This window comes from Amphibalanus amphitrite, unplaced genomic scaffold (genome assembly GCF_019059575.1).
Source record: "Amphibalanus amphitrite isolate SeventyFive unplaced genomic scaffold, NRLGWU_Aamphi_draft 000854F_arrow, whole genome shotgun sequence".
Taxonomy (NCBI): Eukaryota; Metazoa; Arthropoda; class Thecostraca; order Balanomorpha; family Balanidae; genus Amphibalanus; species Amphibalanus amphitrite.
In genome coordinates this window covers 241,684-259,742 of record NW_024882348.1, presented here as the reverse complement: position 1 = coordinate 259,742, position 18,059 = coordinate 241,684, and the positions used below count along the sequence as shown (strand labels likewise).

The 18,059-nt window shown below is 46.6% G+C and overlaps 1 protein-coding gene across 1 annotated transcript; it reads left to right on the top strand.

Moving 5' to 3' along the window:
- The first annotated feature begins 3,935 nt into the window (after positions 1–3,935).
- Positions 3,936–17,353, top strand: LOC122367171 (serine/threonine-protein phosphatase PP1-beta catalytic subunit). Its single transcript, XM_043340049.1, has 7 exons — positions 3,936–4,253; positions 10,024–10,155; positions 12,001–12,231; positions 12,664–12,840; positions 13,214–13,365; positions 13,887–14,021; positions 16,391–17,353. The coding sequence occupies exons 1-7, from the start codon at positions 4,202–4,204 to the stop codon at positions 16,487–16,489; spliced, it is 978 nt and encodes a 325-aa protein (XP_043195984.1). The 5' UTR covers positions 3,936–4,201; the 3' UTR covers positions 16,490–17,353.
- Positions 17,354–18,059: the final 706 nt, after the last annotated feature.

Sequence of the window (18,059 nt, the reverse complement as noted above, 5' to 3'; positions counted from 1 at the left end):
CCATGCCCGCAGGATCTCTAGGCCGAGCTTAGCCTGTATGTAGGACGTAGGTATGGGTTGCAAACAAAAGCATGCATCGCAAATGTTCGCATTGCAATGTATGTACGTCAGCTAATGTGCGAAGGACAAAAGTGCGCACCGCAAATGAACGTAAGGTATAGTAGGGGAAAGTGGGGTAATTTGGCCGGTGGTGTAAATTGGCCGCCCCCACCTGTACGATGTCTAATAAAAGTGAGTGAAATAACTCTAGTCTCTATTCATTTGTCATGGGTAGAAATAACTGGAGGACAAATGTCAAAACCTTTGCCCCTCGTAGTTTTATTCAAAATTAATAAAACGTTAATTTCATTAGAAAATGGTAACTTTTACTTCTGTTTACAAAGTTGTATAACATGTAGTGTTTGGGCTAAAAACGAATTCAGACATTATAGCGCCATTCTTGGGGGTGTTCAGCGGTTCCAAGAGCAATTTTATCTAATTCCGTATAGCCGTGATGACTTTATAGACAAACATTTTCAGAATGGCAATATGGGGTAATTTGGCCGGGACTAGCGGGGCAACTTGGCCGGTGCGCTCATGGTCACTATGCTGGGACGGCCGAGTTTTCATGGTCAATTGTACCATAAATGACATGATTCATGACCAACTTTGACTACTTCGATGTCTTACTTTCGATTGGTCAACTGTAAGAGCATGTGACGTCATCAAAGGTTATCAAACGTTTTTTTTTTTTTTTGCTAATAAATCCTTACATAGAAATGGTACAGCCGCACAAATGGTCTCATTCTGTTCAGCTCGCCAAGGCGCATCGAATGATATGCATGATGACCTTGAAATCACGTAACCTTGAGGTCAAGCGACCTGATGCAACGTGACCTGAAGTCAACCTTTGACCTTGACTTCTCAAGGTCAACACATATATCTTTCGATGCGGACTGACGAGAGAATTACGATGGTACTCGAAGTTTTGGCCTAGCTTGATTACTTCAAAAGTTATTCGTAAAAAACTGTGATCGCATCTAGAGCCGCTAATTTGGCTATTTTGACCCCTGTGACCCCTGAGTCAACCTCCAAAATGCAGCAAATGCGTCATAGGACACCGTCATTGCTGAATCTGAAGCTGACTCGCAATATAACAGAAAATCCCGACCGCAAACTAACACCGGCCAAATTACCCCACACCCCCGGCCAAATAACCCTGCTAGTGGGGCAATTTGGCCGCCTTGCAGACCTTTATAATGCGTCACAATTTCAATATAAGTAATTACTCTATCCTTTCAAGTTCACTGTCCAGTAAAGTAAAATGAATGCGACACCTGCCAGCGTTGAGAAAATGCAGAAATATGTTGTCAATTTTAAGTTATATCGTTTTCTAAAAAAAGCGGCCAAATTACCCCACTCTCCCCTACCTACGTATGAATAAAGGCATGCCGGTTAGGATAAGTTAGGCTAGGCTGGTTTAAGTTTATCGCTGGGCTAGGTCAGGTCAGGTTAGGTAAGGTTGGGCTGGCCGGGTGGGTTAGGTCCTACGTCAGATCAGGTTTGGCTAGGTTTTTAGCGATGCCTGATTTTGTCCTTGCTTACTTTATCGCCTATCCCAGCCAGCAAATTTGGTCTGAGCCGTTACTAGTTTTACTCTGGCTAGCTCCTGCATTTGCTCCGGCTAAAGTACGGGCAAGGTCCAGCGCTCTACTGGAGCTGACTCACGATCCCGGAGCTCACCCGCACCACAGCCGGACTTATACCGCATCAGCCGTGCCGTACCTCAACCGTACTTCAGCCACAGTAATCCAGAGCAGCTACGAGGCCTGGCCGGACCTGGCCGTAGGGAGCCGGACTTGAGCCGGTGGCAGCGAGCCGCACGTGAGCCAGACTTGCCGGTACGAAACCATACCAACTCGGGAGCGCTACGGCAAAAGTGGCCAACCGGAATAGAATCATATCGACCAAAACCCCGGCTCTGCCACGGCGTTCCGTTTACACCGGCCCAAGTCTGGCATGTCGGAGTTGCTGGGGCAAGACGGACTCGAGCCAAATAAAATTGCTTGCTGGGATACACCACCGGATACAACAGACACCGGTAGTGTCCGGTAGAGAGTAACCGTTTTCACGACGGTCTCTCCGGCGAGTGCACCTAATTTGACCAAATCTGCACCTAATCTCTTTTACAGCAAATATCTTAACCCTCGCCCGCACATGGAGGGGGGGGGGGGTTGCCACCCCCCCCAGGTAGTCTTTCTGCTCTGCACTCAACATTTTTAGAGCTAGAAGGCTGATTTTTCGTATAGCTGCTTCTCTATCCTTTCTTGATGTCCACTGAAAATTTCAAGTTTCTGTGATTTTTGGTTTCGGAGATATGACCTTGTTTTTCAGGTCATGTCATGACCCAAATGGCCAATTCTCAACATCTTGCGCTGGCTATGGGCCTTGTGAGCTTTTGACACGTTGATTTCGGCCTTTTTTGCCAGTCTTACCTCCCAACTATCATGGAACATGTTGTTCGACGATGTACAGATGTCAAGGTCAAGGTCAAGGTCAACCTAGGTCATCTAAGATAATTGCGTTTTAGGTACCTAAGCGGAAATTACTTTTTGTCAAGTTTTTTTTACTACATTTTTGGTAAAAGCTTCTCAGATCATGATTTCATGTAATATGGACACAAAAACAATCGGTGCACACATAAGTATACACACAGACACACACAGACATACAAACACATATTATTGACCTTGACCTAACTTGACCTGACATGACCTCAGCAGCAAAAATCTGGTCGGGTAGTGTGACAAAGAGGTTCTAGCTGGCTTGGCACCAGAAAACAGCATCGTCATCGGTATATGGTAAGCAGCGCACTTGATATCCAACGTTGACCCAAAACAGCAACATTTTTTAGTTTGACCTGACCTGGAAGGTCAATGACTGACCTGAGAAGGTAAAACTGGGTATCATGGGATTCGTCTCTTCCCAAAGAATCTTTTTGGTCTTTACCGCTAAGCTCTATCTCCAACAGGAACGAAATGGCGCGGGGGGTGGCAACCCCCCCCCCATGTGCGTTCTAGGATGGGAAAATGGCATGTGCGGGCGAGGGATTCTTAATTTTAGGAATTTATTTCAATGTTTTAATCGATGATGCTCTCTGATAATACGACAAAGCAGGCATATCATATAAGCAATTAGTGTAGCCCTAGCTGATAGCTACTGAGAGACACACTGAACCTGATTGACCAAATCTGCACCTGATCTGCACCAGATGTGCACCAAATGTGTACCTACCAGATGGCCGTCGTGAAAACGGCTAGTGTAGATTCGAACTCCTAGATTATCCGGTAGGATGTCCACTGTCCAGGCCGATGCCTGACACCTATCCGTGCTTCTATCCTCAGGATACTGATATCCTTCTCCTCAACACCACAACCCCCTTCCGGGCTGGACAGGCAACTTTATCTCATGCGGGCTGCTCCCTTGGAGCAGCACCGCTGCTCCCGAGGGAGCTGCACCCCGTAGCCGGGTGCAGAGAGTGCTTGGGGGGCTGGTCGGCCTGTCCATTTGGACGGGCTCTGCCCCGGCGACTCTCTAGGGTGCCTGCTCAGACCAATGTCTCCCCCTAATTCCTATCATCCTTCCGGCTCTGCAATGGTCTTGTCGACCGAAAGGGCCTAACCCAACAAAACAAACAAACAAACAAACCGATGCCTGAAAATGGGATAACTAGGCAAGGAAATAAAAACATTTTTTGAAAGAACTACCTATGCCAACTCTGCCAGCCCCGTACCACCTTCTTTGCAGCCACGGTATATAGAGAACTCAAGGCCAGAGAACTTTTGCAGCCACAGAAGTGGAGGACACCACGGCACCTGGCGGTCCTTATATGAACTATGCCTTCGAAACATCACCACCAGGCTTAGGTGTTATGAGATGAATTGATGAAATCAACTGAATAGATAGTTTCTCTGTTGCCTGATATACTTGCTCGAATGTAAATCGAGTCAAAGTAAAGATAGACATATTCCAAGTCCAAGTAGCTAATTCAAATTCACTCTTCGATTCATATTTGTGTTCGCAGTGGTAGATCATCTTGAGACATTTCGACACCGGTGACTTTTCTTGAGAATTTCGTAAAAAGTCTCTGAGGCATGAAATCTGGAAATCGGTAATCTGGCAACTGCCTAACGTTGACGATACGGTTGAGTCACAAGTGAAGATGGCCGACGGTGAATTAAATGTCGATAATTTGATCTCTCGACTTTTAGAAGGTAAGAATTCATTGAATTGTAACTATGTTTAAGCATATCAAGTGATTTTGTTATGTTGCGCCCTTGGTCCCCTTGGGTTGATCACTTACTTGGTGATAGGGTTCATGATCATGTGCGCCATTTTTGTATAAGTAAATTCAAAAACCCATTCGAATTGTTTTTAGTAAAATGTTTTCGACCTTACATCCGAAATAATTGTTTTATTTAATGTTGAAATAATATGCTACAAATAATGTTCACAAAAGATGTCAGTTCCATGCTCTGCAATTCTTACATTTTTGTTCTTGTTTTGTCATTTTGTAGTCATAATAATTTTCCTCTCATCTCCAATTTTCCAGAACAATTTTTCACTCCCAATGTTACCAAGAACATCTTCTTGTACATTTGCTGTCTGGCTCGTAAAAATTAGAAAAAATCACTCGATTATCAGTAGTTGAAAAAACAGGAGTCGCACTTGTTTTTTTCCAATCAAGGAGAGGCGCTTTACCCAAAGATGTTTTCTACTCAAACCAAATCTAACCACACCTGACCTAAGCTTACCTACAACCTAAAACCTAAAAGTTACAACCTAAAACCTAACCTACAGTGCCTCTCCTTGGTTGGTAAAACAAGTGTGACACCTGCTTTACTCAGTCGGGCACACTGTGGTATTTCCGATCCATTTATGGAAACGTCTCCATTTTTGGAACAATGTTCCAAAAATGGATACGCCGTTTCCAAAAATAGAAACGGTCTGTTCCATAAATGGAGACGCTGTGTGCATCGCTACCTTTAAAGCAAACTGGGCATTGATTGGTGTAATTTGGCATGCGCTGGATGCCACCAATCGATAGCCAGCATTCTAGTTTATGTTCCTGTTCTCCGACTTTCCGATCAGAAAACCGAAAGTTGACAAACGAGGCGATGCTTATAACATGTTGACGTGATAAAAAATTCACATGTTTTCTAATCGAAAATAATAACATTTATGAATGTTTTGAACAAAAAATAACGTTTTTAACAGACTTCTGAAAGACTGGCCCATTGATTGGAACAACTACATCACCGGGAACTTCAGTTTTTCATTCATTTTCACGCTCCGTTTTCCGGTGTACCAGCGGCCTGGTGGTCGTCAATCTTTGATTAAATCGCATGAAAGTTGCAAAGCCCTATTTGGAGACTTTAGTGGGCATTTTATGATATTTCAAATGTGCTGAATATGATCGTAGGCTCGGATCAACGTAAATCTCCGTGCAAAAACGTAAAAAAGCAGGATGGAAATAAGGTCTGCACCGTCGTCACACCAAATACCGTTGTATTCTGACGATGAATTTATTCATTCTAGCTCATGTGTAACATTGATATCAATTTTATATATTGAAATGATATCTACGCTTTATGTATTGCCCACTTTGGACCACATCTGTCCAGTAGTTTCTGGGAAATCTTAGTTTTAGTTGACTTTTGAATGTGCTTAAGTTGCGGCGCATAATGTAATATTATCAAACCCGACGTCCAAGGTAACTGTCGAGAGCCGAGATGCTAAACCAGTCCCAAAACATCAAAATTTTAGTTGCATATGAATTTTAAAAAACACATTTAAGCTAAGTTTGCACACATTTGAACTTCAGCATTTCTATTTTTGGAACATCGGCGTTTCCATTTTTGGAAACTAAGTCTCCATAAATGGATACGATTCAGGAGCATTTTAAAGACGTGAATTTGAATGCATACGACAGCTTTCCATGCAAGAAGACAAGTGTTTTTGGTGTATCTGAGCTTGTTTTACGCGAAACAGTTGTTATAGGTACATCAAAACCAGCCACCCTTGGCAAGAAAATATGTGCGGAGATGTTAGCGTTTCTATTTATGGAACGAGCGTTTCCATTTTTGGAACAGAAGAGTAGTCAAAATTGGAAACGTTTCCAATAATAGAAACGTCTCCATAAATGAATCGGAGATACCACAGTGCGCCCGACTGTACTACTACCCAATTATCTTAGCGAGCAGCTCTGATATTCTCTAACATTCAGTTATAAAATGATTATCATAATTGTTTTTCTTTTTGTGCCTTTCTGCAAATTGCAATTTTCCACTTGCAGCCCTCACTGTAATGATAATTAAAATATCCCCATCCAGCACCGTGGGTGAAATATATTTGTGGCACACTGGAAATGAGACCCTTGGTCCAGTGTTAGTTCACAAGGTTTTCTAATTGTATGGTAGATGGTGTTTTATGTGAGTACTTACAATTAGCTTTTTAACCAGTGTAGTCTCTAAAGGGTTAAAGGGACCCTCCCACCTTCAAAAAAGTTAATGAATTGGCATGAAAGTGATGTCGCTCGGTTCAGAAAGAGCAAAAACGAATATCTACCAAATTTCATCGAAAAATATTCACGGGTTTTCAAGATATTAGATTTTTACTTTTGTTTACTTTTTGGGATCTCCACTGTTCCTAGCGACTTTATTTGAAAGTGCGGCATTTGTTGCGCGCAAAGCAGCATATACCACCGCGTGCTACAAAACGTTTTAGTCAAACATTTAACGGACGTTCGAAAGCCTGATGACGTCATCAGATTCCCGTAATGGTTAAGAGATAGGGACCACGCTGGTCCCACCCTGCAAGTAAAGGGAAGAAATTTCTTGAACACCATAAAGCTGCGGGGGTTGCGATCAGGATAAATGGTGGTTTCTGAGCCTGGCCGCAAACTTGGCTATCTCAACTCAAAACTAATGTTAAGGTGGGAGGGTCCCTTTAATGAAAAGTGCATTTGAAACATGAATATCTTAAGGCTTTAACACTGACCCTTACCTTCTTTGGGCTAGCTATTATTATCAGGCTGGTAACATACTTATTATCATGTGACACACTTTATAAAATTGAAGCTAGTTCAGTAAATCTGTACCTGAAATGTAAAGACATCTGAACAGAAGCTTCCATTAGAACTCCCAGTGTGCACCAAATTGTCTTCACTGCCCACGTCATCAAGTACTGGAACATGTTGTCATCTTTTGTTGTTACTGCCCCCAGCCTAAATGCCTTCAAAGCCAGGTTACACAAGCACTACTGGGCACACTAGAAAATACATCACTCACATTAAAGTGACCATCCCACCTTACCATTAGTTTTGAGTTGAGATAGCCAGAGTTGGCTTGCACTTACTGGTTTGGGCACTCATAACATCGAGAAAGGCTTTGATTCAGAGATATTTAATTTAAAAGTTGCAGCACTTTGGATTCAAAGGGGCTAAATTTGAATGCCCCCTCTGAATTTGTGATGTCAGCACATAACATAACAGTGATTTCAAAATCTTATACTAACATCTTTGTGAACAGTGGTTGTATATGCTGTTTGCGTGCAACATCTGCCACACTTTTTTATTGCTTCCAAATAATGTTGTTGGAACAGCAAGGCTCCAAAAAATAAACTTGAGTAATTGTCCAATATGTAAAAATAAAAATAAAACGGTTAATATTTTTCAATGAAACTTGGTAGATATTCATTTTTGCTCACTCTGAACCATGTCACACCACTTTTATGCCAATTCATTAACTTTTTTTGAAGGTGGGAAGGTCCCTTTAATGACTGAGACAGGATGTAGCGAGGAGCTCAGTAGGGCTGGATGGTTGAGGCTATGTGACCTTTAACCCGGCAGTTGCTGGGGTATTTCGCCACCCACCGTTTGCTGGGGGGGGGGGGGGGCGTTAAACGCCCCCAGCCGATAACTCGAGAACCAATAGGCGCAGCGAAACGCACGAGGCGGCAAACGAAAGAGCGCAACGAGACGCTTCAGATGAGTACTTTTAAGTTGAATTTTGAGGTCACAGGTCGGGTCAAGGTCAGGTCAAACACCTGAAATCGGGCTTTCAGTAGCATGGACTTCAGGACTTCGCAATGGGCGCATCTCGCCATAAACTCTGTGAAAACGGTGCACAATCCATCTTATAAGGCCTACAAGAGTGTCAGCTCCATGTAGGGGTCAGTCAAGCATAGGTCAGGGTCAAGGTCGGGTCAACCGGGTAGGCACATATCCCCGAAAATCAAAACTGATGTTCGCAGCCTGTGACACATGTTTTATAGGTAATTTGGGGCGTAGAACACGATGGTGACATTCATTTTATCATATGTGTACGTGTTTGGCTCAAAAAGTTCAATTTAAGAAATTCATGTATCATGGTCGTGAAGTAGTCACGAAAAATTGCCAAGATTCAGTTCAAGATTATGGAAAATGCGGAACGATAATCAATAATCGAAGATAGCCATTTGATTGACCATGGTATTGGCAGTCTAATGGCGTTTACGGCATGTCTGTATGTCTATTCTGTGATTTTATATGATTTTTTGAACATATGCCGTTTTTGGTCGAAAACTCAGAAATCATGACGTCACTAAAACCTCGATATCTCCAAAATTTTCCGACCGATTTTTTGAAACTTTGTTACAATAAACTTCAATCAATTCCCTACAGGTACCCAAAATTTTGCGCGCCTGCGGCGCGCCGTTTTTGTGCTATGGCCCGGCGAAAAAAGTGGGGGCGTTTAACGCCCCCCCCCCAGCAACTCGCGGGTTAAAAAGTATATGTAACCATTGACTAGGGTTGGTGTATTTGTTGCCATGGGTGGGCTATATGTGTCCCTCTGTTCCCGAATGCCATCATAATTTCAGGAATGGGGAAGCAGCAGGTATCATTACCAAGGGAGTTATGCTGCTTTGGTGATTTCCTGCTCCCTTTCAATGCAGTCCACTTCTTTGCCTTTTCATTTCTCTGTTATTTTGGTCTTGTAGCCTACTTGGCTGAGTGCAAGCAGGAGTTGAGATGGTGAGAGTTTCAAGTCACTTTGGCACTTGATATGCGAGTGTCAATAGGAGCAGCTGCAGTTAGTAGAAGTTAGTCGAGTGGGACAGGCCACTAATTGCCTTGTCCAGTTTTTGGCATCCAAATTCTCCAGTTGCCCAGAATTGCCTGGTCAGGCACAGTGGTGGGCACTCGTAACTTGACCGCGATTTCGATAACGATAATTCGAAAACCTTTTTCGAAGTCGGTGACTTCGATAACGATAACTCGATAACCAAATCGGCCACTTCGATAACGCGATAATGATAACGATAACTTAAAAAAGAAGGAAATCGAAAGGCTAAAATATTGGAAAGTAATAAGCTTCTGAATAATAGGTATTTAAATCCTTAAATATTCCTTAAATAAGGAAAACATTCGTCGAAAAAACTTCAATATCTTTGGCGAGAGAGCTTGTTGGGCTGATTGCATTTGATGATTAAGCTATCTTTATCGAGTGACCGAAACGGAGACTTCGATAACGCTACATCGATAACGATAATCAATAACGATAAACTTGAAAAAAACGTAATCATCGACAACGACTTCGATAATCGTTATCGATGGGAGTTATCGAAGTGCCCACCACTGGTCACTGGTCAGGCCAGACAGTAGGGTTCAGGGTCTACCTTTGCAGCATGCTTGAAATGGACTCCAGCTCTGTCAATCTATTCATTCAAACATTCAAGCTAATCTCTTAAAGATGTTATTCAAGTAAGCTTGCCTAGAAGTCCAGCTTTTGTTGTAGCAGCAGGATAGCAAATAAATAGATAGTTTATATGTGCTGTCTCACACAATATCGCCGGTCTTTGATTGGTGGTTCAGCCCGCTGGTTCCAGAACATGTCTCTTTCCAGCCTGCTTTCTTCCGGGACACATCGCTATCCCAGTCCGCCATTTCCCCCTTTCCATTCAGACGGGCACTAAGGCTGACATGCATTTCCCCTTTGTTTTCAGTGCGAGGATGCCGGCCGGGCAAGTCTGTTCAAATGTCGGAGATGGAGGTGCGCAGCCTCTGCCTCAAGTCGCGCGAGATCTTCCTGCAGCAGCCCATCCTACTGGAGCTGGAGGCGCCCCTGAAAATCTGCGGTCAGTGAAACTATTTCTTCCAGGTGACATGTGATATGCTTGAGTATTTAGTGTCTTTAGTATTAAGTTTAGTAGCCGACGAAAGTTCGGTTATCTTATGTATATTTATACAGGTGCCCGGGTAGTAACTGCCAAACAGGTGCTTAGTAGTAAGTGCCAAATAAATAGCCTTTAACCCGCGCACCGACGGGGGGGCGGATATCCGCCCCCCCCCCCTGAGGTTTTTCGCGGATAGCGGGAAAACCGCGGCGCGTAGCGCCGCGAAATTTGGTATGACTATTCTCTCATCAATTTTACACATGGTGTGCAAGTTTGAACGTCCTAACTTTAAAGGTCAGGTCACCAGGTCACTTTGAATGACCCAACCTCAAGTCACTTTTTTGCAACTTTGTCACCGTGCCAGAGCTACAGTAGATGTCGGAGGCCTTTGAAAGTCGCAGGATGTTATTAGGTCATTAGTAGCTACAATTTGTATATCTCGGAATTTTGATGTCGGTGACCTAAGGTCAGGTCAATTTCGCGACCTCCCCATTATAAGTCAATGGGGGAAAAATCAACTCCCTGTTTTTACCACTAAAACGGGTCGGAATGGCCCCATATACCATACATGACTTCACATACGATCAACCTTCACTACCTTGAGGTCTGTTTTGCTGTTGGGCAGCTGTAAGGTCATGTGACGTCATCAAAGGTCACCAAAGGTTTTTTGCCAATAACTCCTTACAGGAACAAGATACAGCCGCGCGGATGGTCTCATTGTGTTCAGCTCGTCAAGACGCATCGAATGATATACATGATGACCTCGAGGTCACGTGACCTGAGGTCAACCTTTGACCTTGACCTTTCGAGGTCAACATATATATCATTCGATGCGGCTTGACGAGAGGATCACGATGATGCCCTTAGTTTGTTCCTATCTTGACTACTTCGAAAGTTATTCGAGAAAACCCCTCTCCATATCTAGCGCCGCCATTTTGACTTTTTCGACCCCTGTGACGTCATCTTTGACCTGACCTGAAAATGACCTTAGTAAAAATTGTAGACCTTGTCCGTGCGTATCCGATGCCGTTTACCGCTTGTCGCTATCTTGCTTCGTTCTCGAGATCTCAGGGGGGGGGGGGGGCGGTCATCCGCCCCCCCCCCCCCCCCGTCGGTACTAAGTTGGCGCAGACCCCCGTCGGTGCGCGGGTTAAGGTCGATGTAAACATGGCTTAGGATGTTTATGCAGAAATATCGCTAGTCTTGTCAGTCTCCTTTTACTGGTAGGTAATGCTAATAATCGGAGCCTCTGACATGTGACTTTTCTAATGATCGATTTGATTCATTTATGTTGCCACGCTGTTGCGTTGACCGCACATTGCTGAAATATCGCACTATCTGCATCAGTTGCATAGAGATATTCATATTTTGACTTCTTCCATGCCCGCGTGGGGATGTGAACATAACATTAGAAGCTACAGAATCTGTTCTTTTTCGCCTCCACTCTACCCCATATTTATCTTTGTTGATAAGATGAGCATATGGTTAACCTCGGAACATATTATAGGGAACATAATTGTCGTGATTTTTTTTCAGGCTGAATATTTTTTTTCGTATCTACATATTATCTGTCCACCCCTTACCATTACTTTGATTACTCTGACCTCCTCTCCAGAGACATCCACGGCCAGTACACGGACCCGCTACAGTCCCAGTTTGACCTCCCCCTTACCGGTGCTGTAACTATTCTAACCTCCCCTCCCCGCGCAGGCGACATCCACGGCCAGTACACGGGCCCGCTACAGTCCCAGTCTGACCTCCCCCTTACCGGTGCTGTAACTATTCTGACCTCCCCGTCCCGCGCAGGCGACATCCACGGCCAGTACACGGACCTCCTGCGACTGTTTGAGTACGGCGGCTTCCCACCGGAGGCCAACTACCTCTTCTTGGGAGACTACGTCGACCGAGGGAAGCAGTCGCTAGAAACCATCTGCCTCCTGCTGGCCTACAAAATCAAATACCCCGAGAACTTCTTCCTTCTGCGCGGAAACCACGAGTGTGCCAGCATCAACCGCATCTACGGCTTCTACGATGAATGTGAGTACCCGTCGCCTGGTGCTTCGCGTGGTTTCGCTGTAGTTTGTTCTAAAATTTGCGTTTTTCAGGACAATTGTCTACGATATTTTAGTTTAATGGTCATCACACCAATGACGACCTGCTTTTGGTGTTATCACAGCTGAGAGAGATATGCACTCAACTTGGCCCGATAATGACAGACATTATCTCTGTTTCACTGATGTTATCAGCACCTCTGGGAGTGGGAAGGTAGCTTAGTGTCGAAAGAGCATCACTTCACAATCTTAGTGACCCATTATGACGTAATTCTGTGAGCTACAGACATGAGATATACGATCTCTCGACCACTAATAGGTACTGCTAGTCCAGTCTGACATGCAATATTTTCCACGTTCATCTCATCTCACTACATAATATGTATAACCTCCCCCCCCCTTTTCCTCCTCCTTTCAGGCAAACGGCGCTTCAACATCAAACTCTGGAAGACGTTCACCGATTGTTTTAACTGTCTGCCGATCGCGGCCATCATTGACGAGAAGATCTTCTGCTGCCACGGCGGCCTTTCGCCCGATCTTCACAACATGGAGCAGATCCGACGCATCATGAGGCCCACGGACGTGCCCGACACAGGTATGGGTCAGACGGCGAGCGGGCGGGCTGGAGATAGGTAGCACTGTGGGGTTAGGGTGGCGTGAGGTGGGATGATTGGCCGAACGTGGCAGAAATTGCTGTGCAATGTTGGTCCTATGTCATCTCTGCTCGATGTGGTGGGTTGAGATAAGATATTGCTCAGCTATTTGATAACATGATGTGGGTGTTTGATTGGTTACAGCTTAACGCTTAGTTGATTGATTGACTTGTTTTTTTCCTTTAATATTCGAACCGAAAATAGCAGTCATGTATGAAACTCATCCAATCTTTATTTCTGCTAATATATAACGAGCAATATTATGTGCGCTTGTTGTTAACGCTCGTTCCTGATGTGTCCTGTCTGCGATTGCAGGCCTGCTGTGCGACCTGCTGTGGTCCGATCCGGATAAAGACGTTCAGGGCTGGGGCGAAAACGACAGAGGCGTCTCGTTCACGTTCGGTGCCGACGTGGTGTCAAAGTTCCTGAACCGACACGACCTGGATCTCATCTGTCGCGCCCATCAGGTCAGTTATTGGCCGCGGGACGGGGGTGGCCGGGATGTGGAGCTTCCCGAGGGCCGGATAGGGGAAGCAATGGGGAATGGGCGGGAGAGAGAAACTTGCTGTTCTGTCGTGGACATGTTTGTTTATTGTTTGGATCGGCTACTTGGCACCGTAAGCCTGTGATTGGGTATTACCATGTCATTTCTACAGCATTGGTATGAGGAGAACACGAACAAATGCGGCAGTGTTGTTTTGTTCGGTATTTCTTCATTTCATCTTACATGTCCTATCATAAGCGCAAAACGATGGTGTTGCCAGGATGCGAGCCTACTTGCATTCCTACCTTTCCATGCCGTCTTCTATTGCCATATCCGTGTCATATCACGTGTATCCCTCTATTCCATCCCTGTACTTATGAACCGAACAAAGCCGGCGCTCCATGCCTGCCGGCCATATCGATCCATCGACCATCCGCTGCCTGACCCCTCCCTCTCCTCCTGACCCCACCTCTGACCCGTCCCCTCCCTCCCCGCCGCTATCAGGTGGTGGAGGACGGGTACGAGTTTTTCGCCAAGCGGCAGCTGGTGACTCTCTTCTCGGCGCCCAACTACTGCGGCGAGTTCGACAACGCCGGCGGCATGATGTCCGTCGACGAGACGCTCATGTGCTCCTTCCAGGTACGTGGGCGAACGGGGCGCTCTGCTCTCTGTATCGTAGTCGAAAGGTACACGGTATATTCTTTATCGTGTGCTCCTTCCAGGTGGGTGACGTGGGACCGGCTGGGCAGAGGCGTCGTCTTGCTGTCAGGAGCGGGAATTAGATGGAGGTGGTAGAGAGACTGGGTGGGGTTTTGGTTGGTGGGTGTTGGGTGGTGAATGTTGGCTGAGGGAAGTGATTGCTTATTACGAGCGAGCGAGCGCAGCGAGCGAAGTGAGTCTTTTCAATATAACGGAAAAATCTCAGTATGAGCGGCCCGGCCCGGCCCGGCCTGTAACGCTTTTGAGAGGCTTATATCTCAGCAACCGCTGGACCGATTGGCCTGCGGTCTTTTTTGCTGGGTAGCCCCATCCCTTCTACCCCGTAATTGACTACTTTTGATACACCTCAGTGACCGCCGTGGCACGTGCCACGTGAAAAGTCAAGGGTGTTCAAGCTGTTTTGCAAAAGTAGTGATTTTGATAGGCTCATATCTCAGCAGCCGCTTGGGCGATTGACTTGCGGTAATTTTTGTAGGGTAGCAGCATCCCTTCTACCAAAAATAGGATACTCTCGATGCATGTGGGTCACCCCCAGTGCACGTGCAAAATACAACAATAAGAGATGTCAAATGTGTTCCCATTTTAATAACTCGGTAATTACTGGGGCGATTTCGCTGAAACTTGGCATACAGGTAGACACCCACCAGGCAATGCATTCCCATGTGTTGCAGTTAAGGTGCTACTGCACGTGCGCACGTGCAGGGCGCGTTTCCAGATCTCGAGAACGGCTGGGCCGATTGCGCTCAAATTTGGTACACGGTTAGTAGGGTGCCGTGCAAAAGTCAGTTTGGACCCCGTTTGCACGTGCGCACGTGCAGAGTGCCGCTCCCAGATCTCAGGAACGGCTGGGCCGATAGCGTTCAAATTTGGCACACCGCTAGCGACCGGTTAGAAGGGTGCTTTGCACAAGCCCGTTGGAAGTACCCTCTCGCCCTTCCGCACGTGCAAGGCTCACTATCTCGCTCGCTCGTTCTTCGCCCAAAAGGCGTTTTACTGGTTCTGTAAATCCTATCCTCCGTGAATGCTTGCCAAATCATGCTGACAAAGCATTTCGTCAAGCTTACTGAAGTCCTCCGATTGGTACGATAAATGGTGAACCCACGCTATAAGTACACTCAGGTATGGGTACAATGGGCCGTTGTCTCCATCATTCTGTCAAGAGTGATTGAATCGGATTGTTTGGTTTGATATTTTCATAGTCTTGTTGATCTTTTGTTGTTGATCGTTGATCTTATCTTTCATAACCGTTGTTGACACGCAAATGATGAGTGTCACAAATAACGCAGCCGCAAATAATGCGCCTGGTTCATTGGTGCTAAATTTAAACGGCGATAAACTTACCGCTGATACATACCAGAATACGTTACTGTCATTCGGGCTGTAGCATATTCAACATATCCGTTCGACACCCTCCCTCTGTAAAGCTGTGCATTCCCTCAATATTCAAGCACTTTCGAGTGCTCTCATCACTGAATTATTAGACCTACCTGACAAAGATAAGCTGGCTGAGCCGTTGACTGAAGCTTTTTATCCAGTCAGTGACAATACAGTGGTTGAGATCATTCGCCCCTGCGTTCTTATCTGGCGGTAACCGAGATAGGGCGGTTATCTGACCCGCTGACTGATATGAGAGGGACGCTCATACTGGGCCCGCTCTCACGCGGTGCGATGAAGTGGCGCTAGGATGATCTTAGGCCACCCCATCGCTAGTTGGGGGAGGGGGTGCACTCCGGCCGCCGCCCGGGAACATGCATTTCTGACTTTAGTCGAGACACTTTTTGTGATGGGCGCAAATTGACCTTTGCAGTCGGGCGCCCTTAGACCCCAATAACCGAACATGGCGTTTTTTTGTGTTCAAAGGTTTAATTTCTGTTCAGTGTCTTCATTGTTCAATTTTGTTTTCCTTTATTTCCAGGCACTTAAATATCAAGTTATTTTGCTGTTCACATGTCTATCCGGGGATCATTAATCATTATGAGAATCGTTGACGCTTGAAGCAGTTAGAGTCATGATTATGTGACTCGTTCGGTGTGTTTACACCGTCTTTACAGTTTTCTTATGCTGTTGATCTAACTACTGCTGGACGATGATCAGCTGTTTCGGTGATTTTTACATGTTTTATCTCGATGCCACACTATCTGGTAAGCACGTAACGCGTCAGCCTGAGTCCGCATTACGTGGCGCGTGATAAGGGCAGTGAAGTTGTGAGATAAGCACCAGTGAAAGCTCAGTTTAGGAACTCTTCCACGGATCCCCAGTGTTCTGACTGTAACCTTTTCGGTTGACAGATCCTGAAGCCGTCTGAGAAGAAGCCCAAGTACCAATACACGGGCATGGGTAACAGTCGACCGGTGACGCCGCCCAAGAACCCCACCAAACGGAAGTAGGAGGCAGCGTGGTGCCGCGCCGGTCCGCTACCGGCCGGCCGCGGCCCCGACCGAGTTCCGCCCGCCGCCGCCAGGGGCGCTGTCAGCACCTCAGGAGACCCGGCCGCAGTGGGCCGCGCCCGACCATGGCCCGCCCACGTTACTCGGTGTTAGGTAGAGGCTGTTAAATTAAAGCGTCGGCCGCGCCCAGCCGGTGCCGGGCGCCACCGAGGCCGGCCCGCACGTCGGACCACAGTGAGGCAGTGAGACAAGCGCGCCGCCACGCGCAGTGGCGCCGTGCCGACGTGTGCTGATCAGTGGCGTCGTCATGACGACGACGACGCGTCTCGGCGTTCCGTGTGATTCGGGGACTGATGGGAGCGAGGTGGCGGCGCAGGGCGAGCCCGCCCGAGCGGCCGAGACCCAGCCGGCCGGCCGCAGGTGGACATACCTGATCGCCTATTGTAGCGTGTAGCCGAGCCGCCAGCGGTCCGGAGATCAATGCTTGTCGTCCATCGGGCGCCCGGAGCGCCCACGGCGGCGGCCCTGCGCGCCGGGCCGAGCGCCGCCGCGCGCCGGCGCCGACGCCGACGCCGCGCTATGTATCTCGTCTGGTCTGTATGCCGTTCCGTTTGGTCCCGTTGCTCTGTATATCTGTTCGCTGTCTGTGCCGCCGTCGGCCGGCCGCCGCCGGCGCTGCGCGGGGGCGCTGCGAGCGCTGACGGCGCCGCCGGCCGACCGGCCTTCGTTCCTTTACGTCCTCGCCCGTTCTCTTCGTGTTTGTGCACGGCTCCGGCGCCGTTCCGACCGGTCGCCGCCCGTCCCGCTGTATTATGTGACAGAGTTTGCCCACAGACTGGTGACAAATATATAATTTGAAATGACGTCACGGTCTGTGTGCTGGATGCTTCGCGCGGCGACACAACCCTTGCTTTACACATTCACCGCTAGGTGTCTGAAGGTGCACTAAACTGTCCACGGAGCAAGATCGAGGGAATATTTCCGAGCCCCTTGAATGTTAGGTCCTATGACGATCTTGATTTTGCGCTATTTGGTCTCAACGACTGCTTGAAACTTTGCTAATAGTTAATCGATTATCGATTTATTTTATCATGTGTTATTCCGTTTTCGTTGCCTCCAGTGCTTCCCTTTCTCTTTATCTTATGCTCGTAACCTATAAAGTGCACGATGTCATCGGATCCGAATGTTAAAGTATGTCCTGCTTAACTGTGTTATACGAAGCGCAGGTACTGCCCCCTCCCCTTCACGGTTGAAAACGTTAGTATACCTACAGTTTTCTATCATTGATCGGTCATTTTACTTGCTGATTTATAACAGACGGTTAACGGTTAACATGACATTAACAACTGTGATAGCACGTTCATAACAAATGGCGTAAGTTTCGGGATTGCTGAAATATGGGACACATTTTTAAAGTGAAATTAATTTTTGCAAACAGACGCATTTTGATCAGAAGTATTTTTCAAGCATCTGATTCGCTAATGCCCAGTCCATGAAGCGGAATAATTGATCTCATCAGTTAGGTATATGTATGGTCTGTCGAATGCCCTGTCTGTGCTTTGCTCCTGGT

Coding starts and splice junctions, on each gene's coding strand:
- LOC122367171 (XM_043340049.1), top strand. CDS start 4,202: ATGGCCGACGGTGAATTAAATGTCGATAATTTGATCTCTCGACTTTTA. Junction 4,254..10,023: donor GATCTCTCGACTTTTAGAAG/GTAAGAATTCAT, acceptor CTTTGTTTTCAG/TGCGAGGATGCCGGCCGGGC. Junction 13,366..13,886: donor TCATCTGTCGCGCCCATCAG/GTCAGTTATTGG, acceptor CGCCGCTATCAG/GTGGTGGAGGACGGGTACGA.